Genomic DNA, 18,944 nt, shown 5'->3' with positions numbered 1-18,944 from the left:
GTTTGCTTGCAGAGATGAATGCAAGAGTAATAATAAGTCGAGTCTGACGTTAGGAAAGCAAATGAACAGAGGATATGACGAAGCTCGTAACCCCTTTCCCTTAACCCTATGGTTACGAAAGTGCCGCTGTTGGCATGATTCCTGTTGGCAGATATCTCCACCGCAACAAGACCATCTACAACTAGAGTAAGGGCAAGCAAGCGGATTGGATAGCAAGTGAGCTGGAGTCTACCGGCAAGAAGCAAAGAGAAACAAAACCCCGCGAGAAGCACAGGTTTAAGACGGACTGTCCAGGGTCTTTTGTTCGCCAGCGGCGGTGCAGATTGAAGTGGGTGCTCGCCCACCCGTCCAACGTACAAGCCGGAGCCTTTGGTGTCGCCTAGAAAAGTCGACGATCCAATTTGATCTGGGATGGTGACGCACAGGTTTTTAGGACCCCTCCACCCATGGGGCCGGACCCGGACTAGAGTGAGCGCCAATGCCAGTCATCGTCTCTGGCAGCAACCATGGCGAACAAGCACCGAGACGGCTCTGACGAATCACAACTCACCGTCACACGACACCCAAGCTATTGATCCAGGCCCTTTGGTCTTTTTTAGGACGCTTCCCTTGTGCACCGCCTGCAGGCTACATCTGCGCCTGCATCTGCACCTGCACCTGACGAGATACGGTCTTGGGGGTCACTTCACTGTTCGTGACGCCGTCTAAGGTTAGTTCATGAGCTGGGGCTGCGATGACTGTCGATTAAACGCCGAGGCTTCGTGGGGTATGAATGCCTTTTAAGTTGAGGCCCGCTGGCATCAATGCATTGCAGAGCACAAGGAACAATAGAGTCAGTGGACTTTTAAACCCTGGATGCTTCAAGGCCTGATTAACAACGGTCAAGGCTCAATAGCAGCCAAACAAGGCACGTACGTCCAATTCGATTGTCCATTTTAGTCAAAGTGGCATCGCGCCCTCTGGCAATTTTCCTTGCCCCAGCCGTACGAGGCCACGATGTGTGTCCTCGCTTCAGGCCCTGGTCCTAGTCCCTTGCACCCTGGCGCTCCGCTATCAAAAGGCACTGTGGAACACCCTGGATTTCTATTTCCATTCGCGCAGAACAACGAAACAGAATGACAACAGTGCTGACAACGGCTGCCGACAGCGCAGGATATGGAGAATATCGGCAGCGTGGCACGCCTATAGATGTCGCTGAGCCGCCGCCACGGATGACTCAAACCGCGCTGTTCAGGCCTCCGTCGTCGCAACTGGCTGATGGCCCATCGACGACTTTGGGGCTCAAGCACAAAGGCGCTCATCCAGTCTATCGGTCTCGCCGGTCGATGATGTCACTCGACCTGGCGGTGATGCATTCTTACCCTGATTGTGCTCTGTCGTTGGCGGTTGAGAAATTTCAACGAAACACTGCTGGCGACGATCACGGGACCGTGTGCATGCAAAATGACTACATTCCTTCTCCCAGCTCTGTTTCTGTTCGGGCGTACCACGAATGAGCGTCGCTGAAGACAATGCCTGGCTACTGGGATCATCAGCGTGGAGTAGCTAGCGCATGCCCTAAGCAGATCGTCCAACGTTTCTACTCTGTACCCACGCTGTTAGTAAACTCGCACGTGGAGATCCAACTCGAATTGTTTGAGCTTTGATACTATCAATGGAGCATTTTGAGATAAATCTGGGCTAGCACGAGCAAGTAGGCAAACAAGGCAACAGACTAAGCTTGCACCTGTGAGTCCGCTAATCACGAATACTTCGACCATTGCATTCGTCGTTACTTGCGGGGAGGGTTCTCGTTTAGTATGCAGTTGTTCATGGTTACATGTGTGACAGCCTGTTGAACCTGTTTGCGACTGAAGAGAGGGAGACAGATTCGGAGAATATCGAATGTGGAGGCTGGGGTTACACAAAGCCTCAGCTTGTGAAACCCCAGCGATGAATTCCGACCAAGGTACAACACCACAGAGGTGCCCTTTTGAGCTGAGTTGACATGAAAGCAACCAGTATGTATCCTGGTCGGCTGTCAGGTGGACAAGATTCGTAGTCCCCTGCATGACAGTGAGTCGTCCTGGTCCTTTGTTTCTGGCTGTGATGACGGAAGGCGTAGAAAAGTTCTAGATCATGAGGTGGTATTAGCAGAATACCACAATAATTACTCTATAATAAAGCATTCACGATAGCAGTAGTAGAAGAAGAACAAGAAGAACAAGAAGAGATCGATTGCTTGAAATGAATTTCAGGGCAATCCGCCTGCGAATAAGGGTAGTCTGTTATTGAGAGACACGCATCAAATGAGGTACCAAATTGTTTGACTAAAAATGCTCATGTAAGTCTGAGACAAATTTCCATAACTAGCTCCAAGAGTCTCTTGGTTTGCGAGCATCGCATCGTGGGAAAGCTTTGCAGCGTATCACACATGAGCAGATAACACTTGGAAGCCCATCTCCATAGCATGGCTTCTGCTAATCTCTGCCGGCACTCAATCGCATGTTTGCACTTCCGTCCCTACCCGGCCTTATCACCCTTTTCACTCCCGGTCACCCTTTCGGGGTTGGCCGTTGGCAATGCTTGCAAAGAATAAGTTAAATTGATGCTTTGCTAATATGGCAACCTTTCTGAGAATGTGTAGATCAATGAACAATCCAAGGGGAAATGTTTTTTCGATCTTAAATCCCTTCCTCTACAGCCTCTAAAGAGTTGGGTATCAAGTTGTCTTTCTTAATGAGGGGGAGGGGGTCGGCATTAAGGCCAGTATCTAGCCGGTGGGTTCGGAGGACTCCGGGAAGAGCCGCTGGTCCGTGTTTTCGTGAAAACAGAATTAACATGTAGCAGGTGAACGTTTTGGGTGATCCTCAAAGGCACAACAAGGAGTCGGCTTTTATTCTTCCGAGGGTCTTTGGTGAGCAAGATGCTCGCTTCCCCAGAAAGTTAGGATGAACATCGAACCACCTGATGCAGAGGTCGTCCCACAAGGCATCTTTCCCAGAGCGCAGGATATGATCATCTGATTGTGACGACGCCTTTTGGGTGAAGACAAATTTTGTCTGTTGCGTGCTCGCTTGAAAAGCATGGGGTAGACAGCGCACCAGGAATTATACAAAGTTGGCACATCTGCGCGTTTCTTCACGATGGCAGCACACAAATCATCCCCCGACAGGCCAATTGATGCACCCCCTCACATTGCATTGAAACTACCACCTAGCCTCACGCTGCTTTTCGCTTTATATTATTTTATATGCCGCTGCATTAATTGTCATTTCAACTATAACCTCGGAAGTCACCCAGCGTCTTCGGAAACTGTGGATCTGGTATCGATATTCCTTGTTTTCCCTCCGGACTCCGTTCTCCCTCCGTACGGGGATACGGACGAATCTTTTAGATCGTAGCTGAAGCAGCTTGGACCATCTGAAACTCGACCTACAGTAGTCGCACATTCTGCTGCATTAACAACTCACAATGCAATAGACTCCATATTATCAAACCAACCTACACCGAATTTTGCATCTCACCGCTAGAGTATTTTTACTACCCCGGCCACCTACAAATATCCATCACAAACTACCTGATATTGTACATTTTGCGACCTGACCTGACGTGTTCTTCTCCGTACGACGGTTAGAAATACCGGGTCAGAACCGTCTCTTACTCCCGCAGCCGATTAACGAGCCAACCAGATTGCATTTAATCAATATCGGGCTGCCAACCGTTTCGCTTCGCTTCAGCTCCTCTAGGCCCAGATCGAGGGCGTCTCAGCATTGGGTTTTATCAGTAGTTTCGCTGCCATTACCCACTAAATTCCTGCCTTGGACACCAGTCAGAATTGAAGCCTTTGAGCCCTCAGAAGAAAAAAAAATTGCTGCAGTGCAGCTCCGAGCTCCCCACTTCGGACATCCTCTCCCAATCATCCTGAAGCTGTTTGCCCGGGGAATCCTGTAGCGTCATCCCCACGATCCGCACTCCTGGGAAATCCTATCCTGTCCAGCCGTCTCAATTCCTTCTCGCTATTTCACCAGATTCCTTCTAAGCAAGCTCACGTCACTGCTGCCGCCCTGGGTGCTGTCGACATAGTGCACTCCTTCCTTGAGCATTTCTGGCAACTGATCACGCCGAACGACGAGGCCCGAAGCTACCTATCCCACACTCGCTCATTGTTTTCGCCTCCCAGTCCCCATCACGCACGCGCCGCAGTCCCTTCTTCCAGCCGACCTCGAGCTTTCGTCACAGCTGCCGATTTACCGGCACCTCAGTACTTCCTTCATGATCACGGGAAGGTGATTGCCATTTCAACATGGCCTTCAACTTCAACTGGTCGCCGCTAACCGCGGATGCCGACTTCTACCGTCGTGCGCGCGACCTTTTAACCAAGGCTCTAAACAAGAGTCCAAAGCCGCCTATTATTGTCGATGACATTCTTGTCAGCGAATTCAATCTTGGGACCGTACCCCCTGATCTTGAAATATTGGAAATTGGTGATCTTGCGGAGGATAGGTTCCGGGGCATCTTCAAAATGACATATTCTGGTGATGCGTTCCTGACCCTCAAGACAAGAGTTCAAGTAAGTGATCATTTTTACTTTCATCTTGGAAGAATCCAGTCATTCTCTACGGCTCAATTCTTTCCTGAGCCCTGTGGACAACTGCCGAAGCTATATTCCAACCATTGGGCGTTTTCCCCCTAACACGCCAATTGTCGAGCTTGACGCGGATCGCCATCCTTTGACCTTGCACACATTAACAACCGCCCACTCTCCCTTCCAAGTCTCAAGCTGCACATGGCTTTATTGCATTGTCGATGCAACCTTCTTTGATTGCGACAATGCGCATTAAAACCCTCCATCCCTGCCAAATCCCTTGGTCTAAGCGCCCTACCAATGATTTCATCATTGCAATCACGTAACACTAACATCACAACCTTAGGCAAATCCTTTGAATACGTATCTCTACTCTAAACCGACTTTCACATCTCCTCAACCGTTGGCCGCCGCTTCTGGCCTAACCATTCCACTCTCGATCACATTGTCTGATTTCAAGCTTTCTGCTTTTATCATACTGGTATTCTCAAAACAAAAAGGGCTGACCCTCGTCTTCCGAAATGACCCGCTCGAATCCCTCAAGGTATCCTCTACCTTCGACTCGATACAGTTCGTTCGCGATTACTTGCAGAGAACAATTGAGCAACAACTACGCAACTTGATGATGGATGAATTACCGGCAATTATTCACCGACTGTCTCTTCAATTGTGGTGTCCTGATCAGGCCAACAAGGGCACCGAAACACCAGCTGAGAAAGAAGACGAAGCTAGTGTTGACCCTCTAGCCAGCCCTCCCTTGGATCCCGTGGATGCCAATGGCAATCTTCTCGACCCCAACGCTATTTCTGAGCTCACATTGAATGGAAGTGGAGAAGTCCAATCGCTGTTTTCTCAGAAGAATTTGTTGCGTCTTGCCGCCTTGACCGATTCGCATCGCACCTTATCACTCTTCACTCCTGGTATTCGAGATGTCGTCTTCCGTGCTTGGACAGGTTATGGGGAACGATCGGAATCGTCTACGCCCCTGCTTTCGACACCCACTCTCACCAAGACCATGTCATTCCACGCAGGAAATTCGACAACATACACCTTTTCAGATACAGCGAGCAACGCACACGGCCACCTCCCATCTCGCCCTTCACTCATTAGTATGAATTCGGCAACGAATGGGAGATCACTTGGGGCGGGTCGATCACGGACAGGGCGCAAGAAGAAGACACGCGTGGTGAATTTGAGACGTACCAAATCAGAAGTTAACACCCCAGAGACTGGCAGTGAAGCGTCAGATACGGCATCTGTGGATGTCCCTCTATCTGAGCCCACGATTGAGGAATCGATTCCTGAGGAGACTGAGTCGTCTATCATTGCTGAGGCATCCACGCCGAATAAAGTTCGCTTTAGAAGCGCGGGTGAGGCAGGACGTCCCTTAGTCATGGCCACTCTTGAGGAAGCTCGAAGGTTGGGCTCCCCGCTCAAGAACGCCGTTCAAACTTCAGAACCTCAGGACTATCCATCGATCGCTTCTATCACTTCTGAACTGAAGTCTGAGAAGAGCAAATCTCCTGGATTGGAAAACCAAAGTATTAGCTCAGAGACCTCTTCTGTCATCCTTGAACAAGCTTGGATTATGAAGATGGCTGGCGAAATTGCCAAGCGAGTTTATGACGAGAAGAACAGGCAACGTAGCCCTTGGGATGAGCGTGAGGACGCACCACCACCAGCATACGAAGCTGCTACTCAGTAGCGGAAAAGCCACACATATTGGCACATACAACTTAGTACTCTCGTTACTATTCTATTTGTTCATTCATTTTAGGGCCGGCGTTGGAGTTTGGAACCTTCAGGTTGAGGAAACGGCCTTGAGGAAGCAATTCTTTATGTTTTTTGTGGCGTTGGAAGAGATGGGGCGACGGGTAAAATAGGGTGCGCCTGGTCATGAGTTCTGGCCGGACAGGTTTCAGAGGGGTGGTACTGTTATTCGTCCTCTTTCTATGCCACGACACAGTTGTCTGTTTTGACTGGTCAATAGCCCCAGTGGGGTTGACTCATGGCGATGCCAGGGTCTTAACAATGTTATTCACAAAAGCATAGGCGACATGGGCGGGGTTTAGACGGTCAGAGAGATCGTTGGAGTATCTAGAAGATATCATGGCATCAGGACCGAGGAACGAGGCTAGTTTCGGTTTTATACAACCGCGTAGTACTCGCAAAACAACTCCAATTCACTTTAAACAGATTATGACTTCTTAATGATTTGATTGAACTAGAATGTGCCATAGAAGATGTGCTTACAATCAAATAGGTATCAATACGCTTCGTTGCGCAAAGGGTTGTCTTATCTGAGCACTATCCTCCCTACTATACTTTCTTAGCTTGATCTTCAGACATGGCTACACCGCGCTCTCGAGCGCACTCGGGCGAGCCTACTGCAGTTCAGTTGAGGCCCAGGAAGAGCTGACTGCTTCACATATGATGTGGCATCTCATGGACAGGCTTGCATGGTGGCCAGCCTCGCCCCGAAGCTACACATAGTTTCTTGGTACCCAGGTGTCTGGTGTAATTACGGTACTTGAAGCCTCGTCTTAGCTGTACTGTTCGCTTTCGCTCTGCTTGCGAGACTTGATCCTCTTCCGTCTTGATTCATTGTGCGTGACTCGGGTATCATGCTATGACTTGGCTGCAGCTGCAGCAGCCTGATTCTCGCCCTTTAATTTCGCAAGTAGTTCTTCTTTGGCTTTGAGCTCAGCAAGTATCCTTTTGGCCATATCCTCAGCTTGAGTCTGTGCACCTGCTAACTTGCGTATCTCGGCTGCTTCAGTTTCTAGACTGAAAGGCTGCCCCGGTCGGTTGTGCGCTGGTATCATGGCCGAATGCTCCCAAACCTCGTTGCTGTCAGTGGGGAGAGGCGGCGGCGCGCGCGTCTTCCCTTTGCCCTTACCACTGCTCGGCTTCCATCCCTTAGGTACGGCGCCTTGGGTGAGAAGGTTATAGAAGACTTCGTAGGGTTCGTTGAAGAGCTGTTCTTCGTAGCTCCATGCGCGGATCTCGCCATTCGAGGCGATCATAGCTTGCTTCTCTTCTTCGTTCCGGCCGTAGGGATGTAGACGCAGATAATGGTATAGTGTCTGAGGCTTTTCCCCCGAGTCGTTGACATAGTAGAGCTTGATCGTTATGTCAAACTCACCCCAGCCTGTCTCTTCGACTACAAAGGGTTTTCCAGGTTCGCCTTCAACCACTGTTTTCCATTAGCATCAGCATGTGCAAGCAAGGAAGGTTATTTCCTACTTCGTACATAATTAGGGATAGACTCATGAAGTTTGAATTGCACGCGACGCAGCCAGTAGGTAATATCGGTATCGTCGAGACCTTTGACGAAAACCTGCCATGAATGCGTATGGGTGTCAGGGACACCTGCTGGTCGCGGGTTCGTGTCGGAGAAAGGCTTCGCTGTGCTCCCAACGATAAAAGGCCGACGGACTTGCGTGAGCTTAACACGCTTCCCAAGTTGATTTTGGGGCGCCATGTTATTTTCGGACGGTTTGAGCTATTTATACCCAGATTTTTGTTACCGCAAGAGTATTTTGATGTTGAGAATATCACCAGAACTTACCCAAGGTACCGAGGTGAGGTTTCACAAAGAGTGGCGAAGCGTCAGCCTCGTAAGACTTGATTAACTCACGCCGCAGTGGCGTGACCAATAATCGTAATGCAGCCACCTCAGGTCTCCAGCCTTGCGATTTCGATGATGATTTCATTGATTCCACCTTACCATCGATATCTGCATGGCAGGCTGCCAGTAATTGAACTGGAAATTCGATTAGTGCACCACAAAAATACCCTCCTCTGTTTTTCCTATTTACTGAATTCGCAACTTTCCGTTCTTCATACCTCGATCTAATAATCACATTCCACTATAGCTCTGAAGAGCTTTGACATCACACGACTTTTACACGAGCATCACGATGTCGGCTTCAAAGAAACTTATTGTTTGCGGAGGGACCGGTTTTTTGGGCTCTCGTATCTGCAAATATGCTGTTGCTCGAGGATGGGATGTAACCTCCATCAGGTATAACCCACATCTATCATAATGTCAAGAGACGAACTCATCTTTGTTGTGCAGCCGTTCTGGTGACCCCCGGTGGGACACTATCAGCGCCTCGGCTACACCTCCGTCTTGGGCACATAAAGTGAGCTGGGAGCGTGGTGATATTCTTCGTCCGGCTACGTATGCTCCATTACTCAATGGCGCTGACTTCGTGGTGCACAGCATGGGCATCCTCCTGGAGGCTGATTACAAGGGCGCCATCTCAGGCAAGGAGTCCCCCATTGCTGGTCTTCAGAAAGCTTTTGCTCCCGTCCGTGATCGAGGTGTGGACCCTTTGGCTAAAGGACAAGGAGAGGACATCAAGCCTCCAAACCCCAAGGATCAATTCACATATGAGATTATGAACCGCGACAGTGCAGTCACATTGGCTAAGCACGCGGTTGCTGCTAAAGTGGGTGCCTTCTGCTACATCTCTGCTGCAGCAGGTGCTCCTGTTCTCCCTCAACGATATATATCGACCAAGCGAGAGGCCGAGATCACCATTGCCAGCAAGTTCCCAGAGCTCAGAGGTCTTTTCATTCGCCCTTCTTTCATGTTTGATAGCTCACGCCCGGTGACAATGCCTCTGGCTGCTATGGTTGGCCTTGGCACAGCCTTCAACGGTCTTACAGGCAACTACTTTAAGACTTTCATTGGTGCGGCGGGAGTCAAGCCTTTGAAGGTTGAGACTGTGGCGGAGGCAGTGGTTGAGGCCCTGGGCGATGAGACCATCAAGGGTGCCATCGACGTGCCAGAAATTGAGGAGTTAGCAAGCAAAGCCTGGAGAAAAACCATGCTGTAGGATATTGCGTGGTATTGTATTAAAAGCAAAGGCGCTAAACCGTATGATAATCGACTGTACCAAAACCTAACTTAATATCTTGTTTGTTTCAAATCATTGTTCCTCGTTCAAAGCTATCCCTGATTTCTGCGGTATACTTGTTGTAGAACCGCGAGAGCTTCTGGTTGAACTGCTTATTCTTTTCGTTGATGTATGTCACATCGCCATCGTCCCCGTTCTGTGCCATCCTCTCCTTTCTCTTCTTCAATCTTTGTTCTTCTGCTCTCTGCAGGTCTGCCACCAAGCGGTCGACTGCTGCCTTGTCTGGCTTATTTTCAGCAAAGGTCGTAGAGTCGGCGGTAGAGTAGAAGGAGCCATCCTTATCCACCGCAATGAGCTCGCCATCCTCGGTCTCAACAATGTCTAGTCCGCCCGACGCCGCTGCCTTCTCAATAAGAGCCTTCTTATCTTTCTCGTATTGCTCCATATTCATATCGATGTTCTTGAGCTGTCGCTTATATATCTTGTTCGCTTCTTGTGTATGATCGGCAAAAGCGTTGTTGTCGCGACGAGTCGTCTTCTTCTTGAGGCGTTTGTCCCACTTCTCGCTCTCATCGACAGTCCAGTCCCATGCGCGCTTTCGCTCGAAATCCCCGCCCGCTTCCTCCACGTCTGCCTTGAGTAGTTTGTGAGATGCGATCGCATGTTTCCGATGTAGGGCGGTAAGTTGGCTGGGATCTGTGGCTAGCCTTTGTGATTCAAGTGTCGCCTCTTTCAGGTTTTTCTCCGACGAAGTCTTTGCTCGCGCTTGAAGGGCCTTGAACCGAGCCATGCGATCTTGGGCTTTGGACATATTGTCAATTTGTTGCGCCTCATCCTTCTTTTCAGTAGGAGAGGGAGCCATTGGTAAAATTTGCGTCGAGACTGTGGGTATAACTGATGCCAGGGTTGGCAGAAGAGTACCTAGCCTTTCAGGTTGATTGAAGAAAGAAGGCCGACACAGCTGCGCGAAGGGGCGGTATTAATACTGCTTGACCAAGGCAGCAATTGCGCCAGGAGGCAGATAAACCTTCTCTGATTTTGACGTCTGGTGTACTGCCTTACTATCGGGACCTGACTGTTTAAGTACTGTTTAAGTCTTTGTTATAAAATTAAAAGCTCGATGGCCTTGTACAAGGTTAACGGCAAGAGGGTGGAGAAAGTTGATAGGTCTTGTCTGATTTTGACCAGTGTTATGTCAAAGAGTATATCCGTAGAGGCCTTGTTGTTTGTATTATTTAAAGTTGAAACCCAGTTTAGGTCACTTGATTTCGCTCTTCGTATCCTCATACGTACCTAAGGCTAATAGGTCACGTGCCTCACATCACTTTTAATTGAGTAGGTAGGTAGGTAGGTACCCCTCAGGGAGCAAGAAAACATAAGACATTAGAAAAATATGGTAAAATGAACTTAATAAAGACTTCTTCAACTTAGATTAAATTGTTCAAGTCTTTTTATCATTCAGGACCGAGGTCCTGCTTCCTCCACAAGTTCCCCTAGTCAGCCTGGCACCAAAATAAAGCCCGGGCCGTTAACAGCAGGGGTCCTTCTCACTTTGCGGGGGACGTAGGATTACGTCGCAGGGACATTGAAAACATCGCTCTTCTTGCTGAAGAAATAAATCGCCATATCTCTCTCTTGCATCAATCTTCACCTCAAGTCGCGCACAGCGGCTCACAATCTTTCCGCCGTCGATAACGAGCTAAAGTACCTTGGTACCCATCTTAGTCATTACCTTGTCAAAATGCAACGCCGAGCAGCTTCGACCGCGCTTGATGCTGGGAAGACAAAGAGCAAAATGTTTTTGAAAAAGGAAGCGAGGTGGGGGGAGACATACTATATTGTTAATAGGTGGCCCGAAACTCCCAAGCTACCCGAAGAACACGAATACTTTCGGATCAACGACCTCCTTCTTGAACTAGACGATATGTTCAGCAAACACGTCCGACCAACCTCAGAAGAGGACGAAGAGCGGGCACTCAGGAGATGGTCTCGAGATAGTAAGCGAGATGATGTTCGATGGAAGCTTCACAGAATGGAAACTTCTCTCACCTGGTCACGAATAAAAGCTTTTGAAATACACTCGGAACCATCTAGCTCTTGGCGACTCGGAAGCCACGACATTTTCTCTGCAGCTCTCCAACCCCCAGCACCGGCTCCGCTGATCAACTCCTCAAAGAAACAAAAAGGACGTCCCAATGATGCGATTGCGGAGCGAGAGCCCAAAAAACTCCACCTCGTCAGCTCAAATAACGGCATTCCAAAACAGGCCTTGGAGGACGATTCATCACTCTTGCGCTGGCTTCAATCGCGGACGCAACTGTCATGGTCTGGGAAATACCGAGCCACCTCTCCGTCTCATTCAGCTCAGCTGTCAGCAGCGCTGAGGAAGCAAGACTCACTCACTAACCTTCGTAGGCTAGTATCACAATATTTGTCAGTTGAAACCAGCGCCATCTCATCTCACCAACTCAAAAGCCCGGGCCAAGAAAAATCGACAGGGGATTTATCTTCAGATCTTCGCATTACATGTGAGAACTTCTTGAAGCAAGACACTCTACAGAATAAGCATGATGTTTTGGTGTTCCTCGGTAATCTTGGTCAACGATTGACAGCTAGGGGAGATCACTTGGGAGGCCCTTTATGTGGGCTTGGCTTGAGACTCTCAGCAGAAATCTGCAAGCCCGCAGCCTCCAAGAGATACTTTCAAATTGGACTTCAAACTGGTTACTGGACCGGTAGTCCTCAAGGGTCAATGGACATCCTCCACTGCCTCGAAATCTACCAATGCCACTTCAACAGCGTTTCGCAACCCGACGGTCTTGACCTGTTGGGGCGGCAGGAACTCCTAGAGCTATTACTTGGTCGCAGCAGGACTCACAACCATTCCGCTCTGTCTCTTATCAATGCTTGCCTACATGGACGTAACCGGGAGGCAGCATTCGAGGCTTATCGAGCCTCCATCATCCTGATTGGTCATATGGGTATGATCGAGTGGCTTAATCAAGAACAACGGACATCAGCAGCAATAATTCAGAGACTAGCCCGCCGCAGCGATTCGAACGATAAGAAAAATCAACTAGAGGTAATCCTAAGCGAAGCTTTTAAGTCTGCAAAGAGGATAGCCGACAGTTCAGTTGTGGCACAGAGCCATGATGCAGTTCTAACAGATCCCAGCCAGGCTGGCAATGTGTGCGAAGAAAAAGACAGAAATCAGTATTGCCCACCTTAGAGGCACTTGCATATATTATTTGCCTTACTACCTTGGTACCTACACGGTAAATTAAACCCCTGAGGAGGTGCAACTGACAGCTGCATGAAAACTTTATTTAAATTGTGTGATGATCTAATATGAGTGATTATGAAGAAAGGCATAGAATTTGCTCTTGGCCTTTTTATTCTCTGATCTAAAACTCTCTATCACTTTCCAAAGAAACGGTTGGATGGCAAAATCCGTGTAGGACCGGAAGTTCCACTTGGACGACGGCTTGTGCCTCATCCTGAAAGATGGTTCCCGGTGAGTGGAAGCGTGAGACGAGGCAAACCAATCAGGAATCACCAGTGAAACCGCGAATTGACTAGGTACCGAGCTGACGGACTCCCGTCCTTTCCTCCATTCTACAGTACCTACTATAGGTACTAGTATTGTTGTAGTTTGGAGGTGCCTACCTTAGTACCAAGGTACATATGTATGCAAATTATCAGCCAAGATTGGCCCCTCGGAAATAGGACTCATCTTAAGTCTGGTCATCCAGATCATTGGGATGTCCTTTATAATCCGTATTGAGTACGGAGGATATTCGAAACAAAGTGACGACCTCTGGCAAAATGGGTAGTGGGTGCCACCCCGTTCAGCCCTAGGGACCCTCCTTAACTTGTGTTCCGAGTCTGCATCTGAGCTGAAATGCAAGCCCGTAGCACAACTGGACAGTCCTATCGTTTTTGACTTCTCTAGCTGCATCCAGCTCCTTGGTTGGCGCGAATCATGATCCGCGCTAGCTGTGCTAGCAACGCCCGCCCCTGCCACCAGCAGGTTGGGCGTATCCGTCGTCTCACCACCAAAGACCAGCTGGCCAGCAGGAACATCAGAGTTCTGTGCTCTGAATGGTGTCCGCGAACCTTGCTCCCGCATGGATAGCCCACTGCTTGGGCTGTCCTTGACGCTGTGGATGCGTTTGAGGCGTCGACCTGAAAAGTCTAGACCTCGCAACAAGGTCAGCCCCGGATATCATCTCAGCCACCCTCATCTGCCGTTACGCTTATTTGGCAGTGGAAAGAAAAACACGAGATTGGTTTCGCTGCCCTGTACAGCCCTCGCCAGCCCATGTATTTCTGGCCCCCATGGATCCGGCCAGGCCCCTTGCTCATGATCAGCAATTGTTGTCTGCCTTAGACTGCTCGGAGCAAGCGAAACGAGACGAGACTTAGCAGTTAGCACTGGGGCTTCCGACTTTTCCTTCTTCTTCATCACATCCGCGATTGCTCTACTTCTTGACGACGATTGCCCAGGTCCCAATACCTCTTCGTTCCTCGCGGTTCGTGATCAACCAACAGGCCGGGAGAGAGTGAGTAAATGTAGCATCAAGGTGGCAGCCATGATGTGGATCTCAATCTCTCCAGCCAGCCAAATTCGCCAGGGCTTGGTCCTTCTATTCTTATCGTTCTTTTGCGTCAACCTCACAGTGCAGCAACGAGATCCCATATCGAATTTCTGTCGAAGATGGGGTCATCAGAGTGCTGTGGTTGACGACAAACTTTACATTGGTGGAGGGTTGGTTACCTATGATGGTAGTTCTGGAACACCACAAAACTTCTCCAGTATGCGAGCCCTACTCAATCTCTCACATTCGAGTGGCGAGATTTCGTCGAAATAATTTCCCCAGCTGCTTATTGACCAATACTCCTATAGACCCCTACTTTATTTATCATGATCTCAGCAACGTAGCCAGTTCAGGCATGCCCCAACCATACGCGAACCTGAGCAAGAACTCCACGGTTCCCGATGTTAGTGGCGGAATCTTTTGGCCTGATACTATCAACAAGAAGATTTATCTCTTTGGCGGCGAATTCAATGGTGTGACCCCTTGGGACTTCGACCTTTATGCTTACGATATCATAAATGATGAGTGGGACAACATGGGGGTCTCTAGAACAGACGACGTTGTCGGGCTCAGCTATGGAGCTGGGTTGTCCATTCCGGATCGGGGAGAGGCCTACTACTATGGCGGATGGATGAACAATGCGACCGACGCGGATTGGGGTGACGCTCCCCAGATACCAACATCATACCTCCTGCGGTATGAGATGGACACGAACAGTTGGTCCAATGACACAGGACCTGACGATATTGGCCGCGCCGAGGGTGTGATGGTTCACATCCCTGCCGGAGATGGTGGTATGCTTGTTTACTTTGGCGGAATCAGAGCCGCCGAAGATGGTGGTTGGGAAGGTCAACCAATGGATCAGATTATTCTGTATGACGTTCTGAGCGGTAAAAGTTATTTCCAAAATGCAACGGGTGATATTCCAGAATCACGTCGACGATTTTGCGCTGGCGCTACGTGGACCAAGGACCAGTCTTCTTACAATATGTGAGTGTATTATTATCAACTTGAGTGCCATCATGTACTGACCATGCTCAGCTACTTATATGGGGGAGCTGGTGAAGAGCTGGGAAGTTCTGGATTTGATGACATTTATATCCTGACGCTCCCTACCTTCACGTGGATCAAGATGTATCCCGAAGGAAACGGAACTGGGGATTACCCTCATCACAGCTTTACCTGCAACGTTGTGAACGAGGCACAGATGTTGATTCATGGTGGTTTCTTCCCCCTGACAAATGACTGCGATGTTCCAGACCAATGGGGTTTACACGACATGTCCCTGGGGCGACAAAACAAGGACAAGTCGCCCTGGATGCTTTACGATCCCGAATTGACCAAATATGCCGTCCCCACTGACATTATTTCAGTTGTGGGAGGAAATCCTAGCGGCGGAGCGACCAAGACAGCACCAGCCGGTGGCTTCGACCACCAAGATCTGAAAGCCCTCATGACGCGGACGGCATCGGCTGGATCAAGGACTGCAACCCGAGATGTATCTGGCCCTACTGAGACTGGAGATCATGAAAGTGGAGCGACGTTATCAACTGGTGCGATTGCAGGTATCGCAGCTGGCGGAGCTGTAGCTCTTATTGTCGTGCTCGTGACATGTTTCTGCCTCATCCGAAAGCATCGACGTCGGCGAGAACGTGTTGGATCACAGCAGCCGATGACTCAATCCTACGACTACCATCATCCCCAGCATCCATCTTTCGCCTCGAACCAACCGTCCCCTAGCCCTTGGAGTCCACAGTCATCGAACTTCACCCCTTCAAGCCCTGTGGGCTATGCGGGCCCGCAAGTTGCCCAGTCACACTCAGGACCGCCAGTGGAACTGCCATCTGGGCATCCCGAAGACTCGTCTTACGTTTCACCACGTACAGAGCCAGTTTCGGCGGTTGAACCCAAATATGATGCAAATGGAAATCTATGGGTTCCCCAGGTGAGCATGATGCAGATCCCGGACCAAGGCCATTCCCCCGGAAGTCCTCCATACTACGACGGCACGATGGTTTCTAACTCATCGAAGAATGGACCAGAGTATTTTCCACCCGGTGCACCGCAGGAACTTGCGGCAGAACGTCGCACTTCGTACGTACCTGGACAACCAGTCCACCAGACGTATTACCATCCATGACTGGTGTTTCTTAAATAGAAAACAAAAAAGCTTCCTTTTGCCGAGGACATAGGCTGAATGTATTGAATTTACTTAATGTCGGATTACGAAAGCAGGGGTTAGGAGTATTGGGAGGGAACAGCATAACCAAGCAAGCAGAATATTTGATGGTACAACAACTTCGGCATTCCAGGGTCATATTCACTCCCTCATACGTCATAAATATAAATAATTGTCTTCCTGAATAATAAAATATTTTCATTCAAAATTCAAATGCTTGCATGGTAACATGCAAGCTATAGCCAATGCCCCAAAGTAGCATAATAAAACAAGGGGTCGCAAGATAATGCTTTGGCAGAAACACAAGCTATCTAGCAGTTTTATTCTGCCATCGAGTCATCGAGCTCTTCATGAGTAAGGTGGCAATATCAGTATTGATAATCTTCCGTAAACCGTTTGTCTTCACAGATTTGTGATACTTCATCATCGGGTTTCGGCATCTATACTACCACAACGGAATCGTGTAGGACTTGCCAATGGTTGCTACTCCAGATACGAAGCCACTTAGCTGAGAGGGAAGAACATTAGAATCAGAGGGTGACAAGTGAGTCATAGCGTGTTTACGTGAAATGGGAGGTCATGTACAATCAGAAAGCCAACTGTGATGGCTGCCTAGTCTTCATTCACCGCTTCGTCAACAGTCACAGCTGTCATGGCTTCTTAAGGTCTCAGCCGATCCTGTCACATCATGGCAGATGGTGCAATTGTGATCCGCCCAGAGGTGGCGGTCTCTTTGACATTCGCAAGATTCGGTTCTCTACGGGCCTCGATGTATTTTGTCGGGACTAGATTGTGAGGATTGTCTCTCGATGACTTAACCCTCAAATGGGAACACCGGATGAGAACTTGAACCTCCTGTTTCGAATAAGCCTTGTACAGGACGGGAACCAAAAAATCATAATAGCCTCTCTTTTCGAGACAAATGCAGCATAAATCGGAAGCTTCAACTGATAAACCCACGAACCGAATGCTGAGTTAATGAATCTCTTCACCCAATATTGATAGCAAGCCAAGTCGCCAGAGATCAACCTGATGAAGACCATCACTATTCTCCCAAGTCTCACTCATACTTCTATGTTCCAGGTGTAGTGTAGATTTATAAGCCATCGCTTTGAGAATTAGCACAATTCACCGTCGACCAACCTCTCTGGTTGTGTAATCTCATTACTCTCTGGCGCATTAAATGATACCATAGCAAAACCCCTTCTCTGTATGATGATCCTGTATCAGATTTTGTCTTCGGGCCGCCGACGCTTTGAGCCTCCGTATTGTGAGTGACCAAATACAGGCTATGGTGTGACGTGACGTGATGAGTTGATATTGTCATACTACACCAACTCATAGATTTACATCAGCGAGGTACCAAATCTCACCATTTGATAACATTGGGGGCTCACGCTTCGGTCGTGCACCGAAGTGATGGATGATAGGTTGTGATCTGCATTAAAGAATTGGACTAATGGTGCAGAGTTCCCCTCGCGATAGCAGCCCACCCATTGCCGTCATCGATAAAAGGAAGGGCTGGAGAACTATGCTCGAAGTCATATCTATTGGCTAGTTCTTTTGAGAGGTCTTACTGCGCGTGCTCAGCTCTTGGTCCCTTGATCGTCAGTGTGGGGTAGTAGTGGGATGGCGTGGACATAACGAGGATCAACAGTTAGGCTACCGCCGTAACAGCTTCACCCCAATCATGAATTTCACTTGTGAGGAGGGACAATGACAGGTGAGAAATAGGCAAGCAACAGGGCCCAGTTCATGCGGTCGATAGGTAGTTGTAGACTCGTCATAAAAGTAGTGTGTGTGAGCGTGATTGCATGGGGACAATACCCTGACCGGTGACAGGTAAGTTGGCACGCTGCGACACCAGAAGATCTTGCTGTGGCTGGACTACCCGTGTCAAATAGGTCTCTAGTTGGCTGGAAGTCATATAAATCTCAAGACATCATCACTAACATCCATGCCTTGATCACAAGATAACAAACACTCCGGCCATCATGGTAGGCTAAGATTGACAATGTTTCCGCTGCACAACGCCGGCCACGCTTTAAATACATTTGGCTGAGAGCGGTCAATTGTGCACGATATTATTAAATCCTCGAATTATCCCATGCACCTTGAACAAAATCTCTGATGATATCGATAAAACCCCAAGCCATACTCCATAGTATCATATCTGATACTTGAACACTTACCCGATACCTGGACTTATAGCATTATTGAGAGAGTACCAATGAGACGCACTACCAAATTCGAGCCCCTCTCCAGTCGCCTTCGTCGGCGGCTCGGGGTGCACGGCTGCACTTCTGACAGAAATGATATACTATGTGTGGCCGTTGGCTGAAGGAGGGTTGATTCCGTTTTCACGACTAACCTATCCGTACTGGACCATCCCGTTTGCGCCGAAGCTATCCGACCGAGCTTGAACCAGTGTGCGAGAACGACTGGCCCGTGTGTCCAAATGATGCGATCAAACCGTGGCTGGGATCATGGGTCTTTGATGAACCGTCCTGGATTGGGCGGCAATGAACCTGTCACAGTGAAGCAGCAGCTTGGTCGGAGAACCCCATACAGTCAAGGTCACAGAAGAGGAAGACAAGAAATTACCTATCTCCTTGCTTCGTGGTGTATCCATTGGCTTTGATACAGTTGCGTAGGGGCTGCTAAAAATAAAGCGACTCCGCAAGACCAAAGCGGTCGTGGGCTGTTGGTGAGCCTCAAGTGGAGGCTCTTGA

General features: G+C 49.1%; 7 protein-coding genes across 7 annotated transcripts; 5 read left to right on the top strand and 2 right to left on the bottom strand.

The window, feature by feature from the left end:
• Positions 1 to 1,115: 1,115 nt before the first annotated feature.
• Positions 1,116 to 1,496, top strand: FPRO_04911 (uncharacterized protein; the record flags this gene model as incomplete). Its single annotated transcript, XM_031230473.1, has 1 exon — positions 1,116 to 1,496. The coding sequence occupies one exon, from the start codon at positions 1,116 to 1,118 to the stop codon at positions 1,494 to 1,496; it is 381 nt and encodes a 126-aa protein (XP_031080606.1).
• A 2,789-nt stretch (positions 1,497 to 4,285) lies between these two features.
• FPRO_04910 (putative Mitochondrial distribution and morphology protein 34) lies at positions 4,286 to 6,272 on the top strand (the record flags this gene model as incomplete). Its single annotated transcript, XM_031230471.1, has 2 exons — positions 4,286 to 4,552; positions 4,914 to 6,272. 2 exons carry the CDS (start codon positions 4,286 to 4,288, stop codon positions 6,270 to 6,272), a joined length of 1,626 nt encoding a protein of 541 aa, XP_031080605.1.
• Positions 6,273 to 7,194: 922 nt separating this feature from the next.
• FPRO_04909 (uncharacterized protein) lies at positions 7,195 to 8,051 on the bottom strand (the record flags this gene model as incomplete). Its single annotated transcript, XM_031230470.1, has 2 exons — positions 7,195 to 7,763; positions 7,814 to 8,051. 2 exons carry the CDS (start codon positions 8,049 to 8,051, stop codon positions 7,195 to 7,197), a joined length of 807 nt encoding a protein of 268 aa, XP_031080604.1.
• A 439-nt stretch (positions 8,052 to 8,490) lies between these two features.
• On the top strand, positions 8,491 to 9,414 carry FPRO_04908 (putative oxidoreductase; the record flags this gene model as incomplete). Its single annotated transcript, XM_031230469.1, has 2 exons — positions 8,491 to 8,594; positions 8,649 to 9,414. The coding sequence occupies 2 exons, from the start codon at positions 8,491 to 8,493 to the stop codon at positions 9,412 to 9,414; spliced, it is 870 nt and encodes a 289-aa protein (XP_031080603.1).
• An 88-nt stretch (positions 9,415 to 9,502) lies between these two features.
• FPRO_04907 (putative Pre-mRNA-splicing factor syf2) lies at positions 9,503 to 10,297 on the bottom strand (the record flags this gene model as incomplete). The annotated part of the gene is made up of 1 exon (XM_031230468.1): positions 9,503 to 10,297. One exon carries the CDS (start codon positions 10,295 to 10,297, stop codon positions 9,503 to 9,505), a length of 795 nt encoding a protein of 264 aa, XP_031080602.1.
• An 879-nt stretch (positions 10,298 to 11,176) lies between these two features.
• Positions 11,177 to 12,664, top strand: FPRO_04906 (uncharacterized protein; the record flags this gene model as incomplete). Its single annotated transcript, XM_031230467.1, has 1 exon — positions 11,177 to 12,664. One exon carries the CDS (start codon positions 11,177 to 11,179, stop codon positions 12,662 to 12,664), a length of 1,488 nt encoding a protein of 495 aa, XP_031080601.1.
• Positions 12,665 to 14,030: 1,366 nt separating this feature from the next.
• Positions 14,031 to 16,173, top strand: FPRO_04905 (uncharacterized protein; the record flags this gene model as incomplete). The annotated part of the gene is made up of 3 exons (XM_031230466.1): positions 14,031 to 14,250; positions 14,342 to 15,023; positions 15,075 to 16,173. 3 exons carry the CDS (start codon positions 14,031 to 14,033, stop codon positions 16,171 to 16,173), a joined length of 2,001 nt encoding a protein of 666 aa, XP_031080600.1.
• Between the last annotated feature and the right edge of the window lie 2,771 nt (positions 16,174 to 18,944).

Source organism: Fusarium proliferatum (genome assembly GCF_900067095.1).
Source record: "Fusarium proliferatum ET1 genome assembly, contig: FPRO_scaffold004, whole genome shotgun sequence".
Taxonomy (NCBI): Eukaryota; Fungi; Ascomycota; class Sordariomycetes; order Hypocreales; family Nectriaceae; genus Fusarium; species Fusarium proliferatum.
This window is presented reverse-complemented; position numbering and strand designations above follow the sequence as displayed.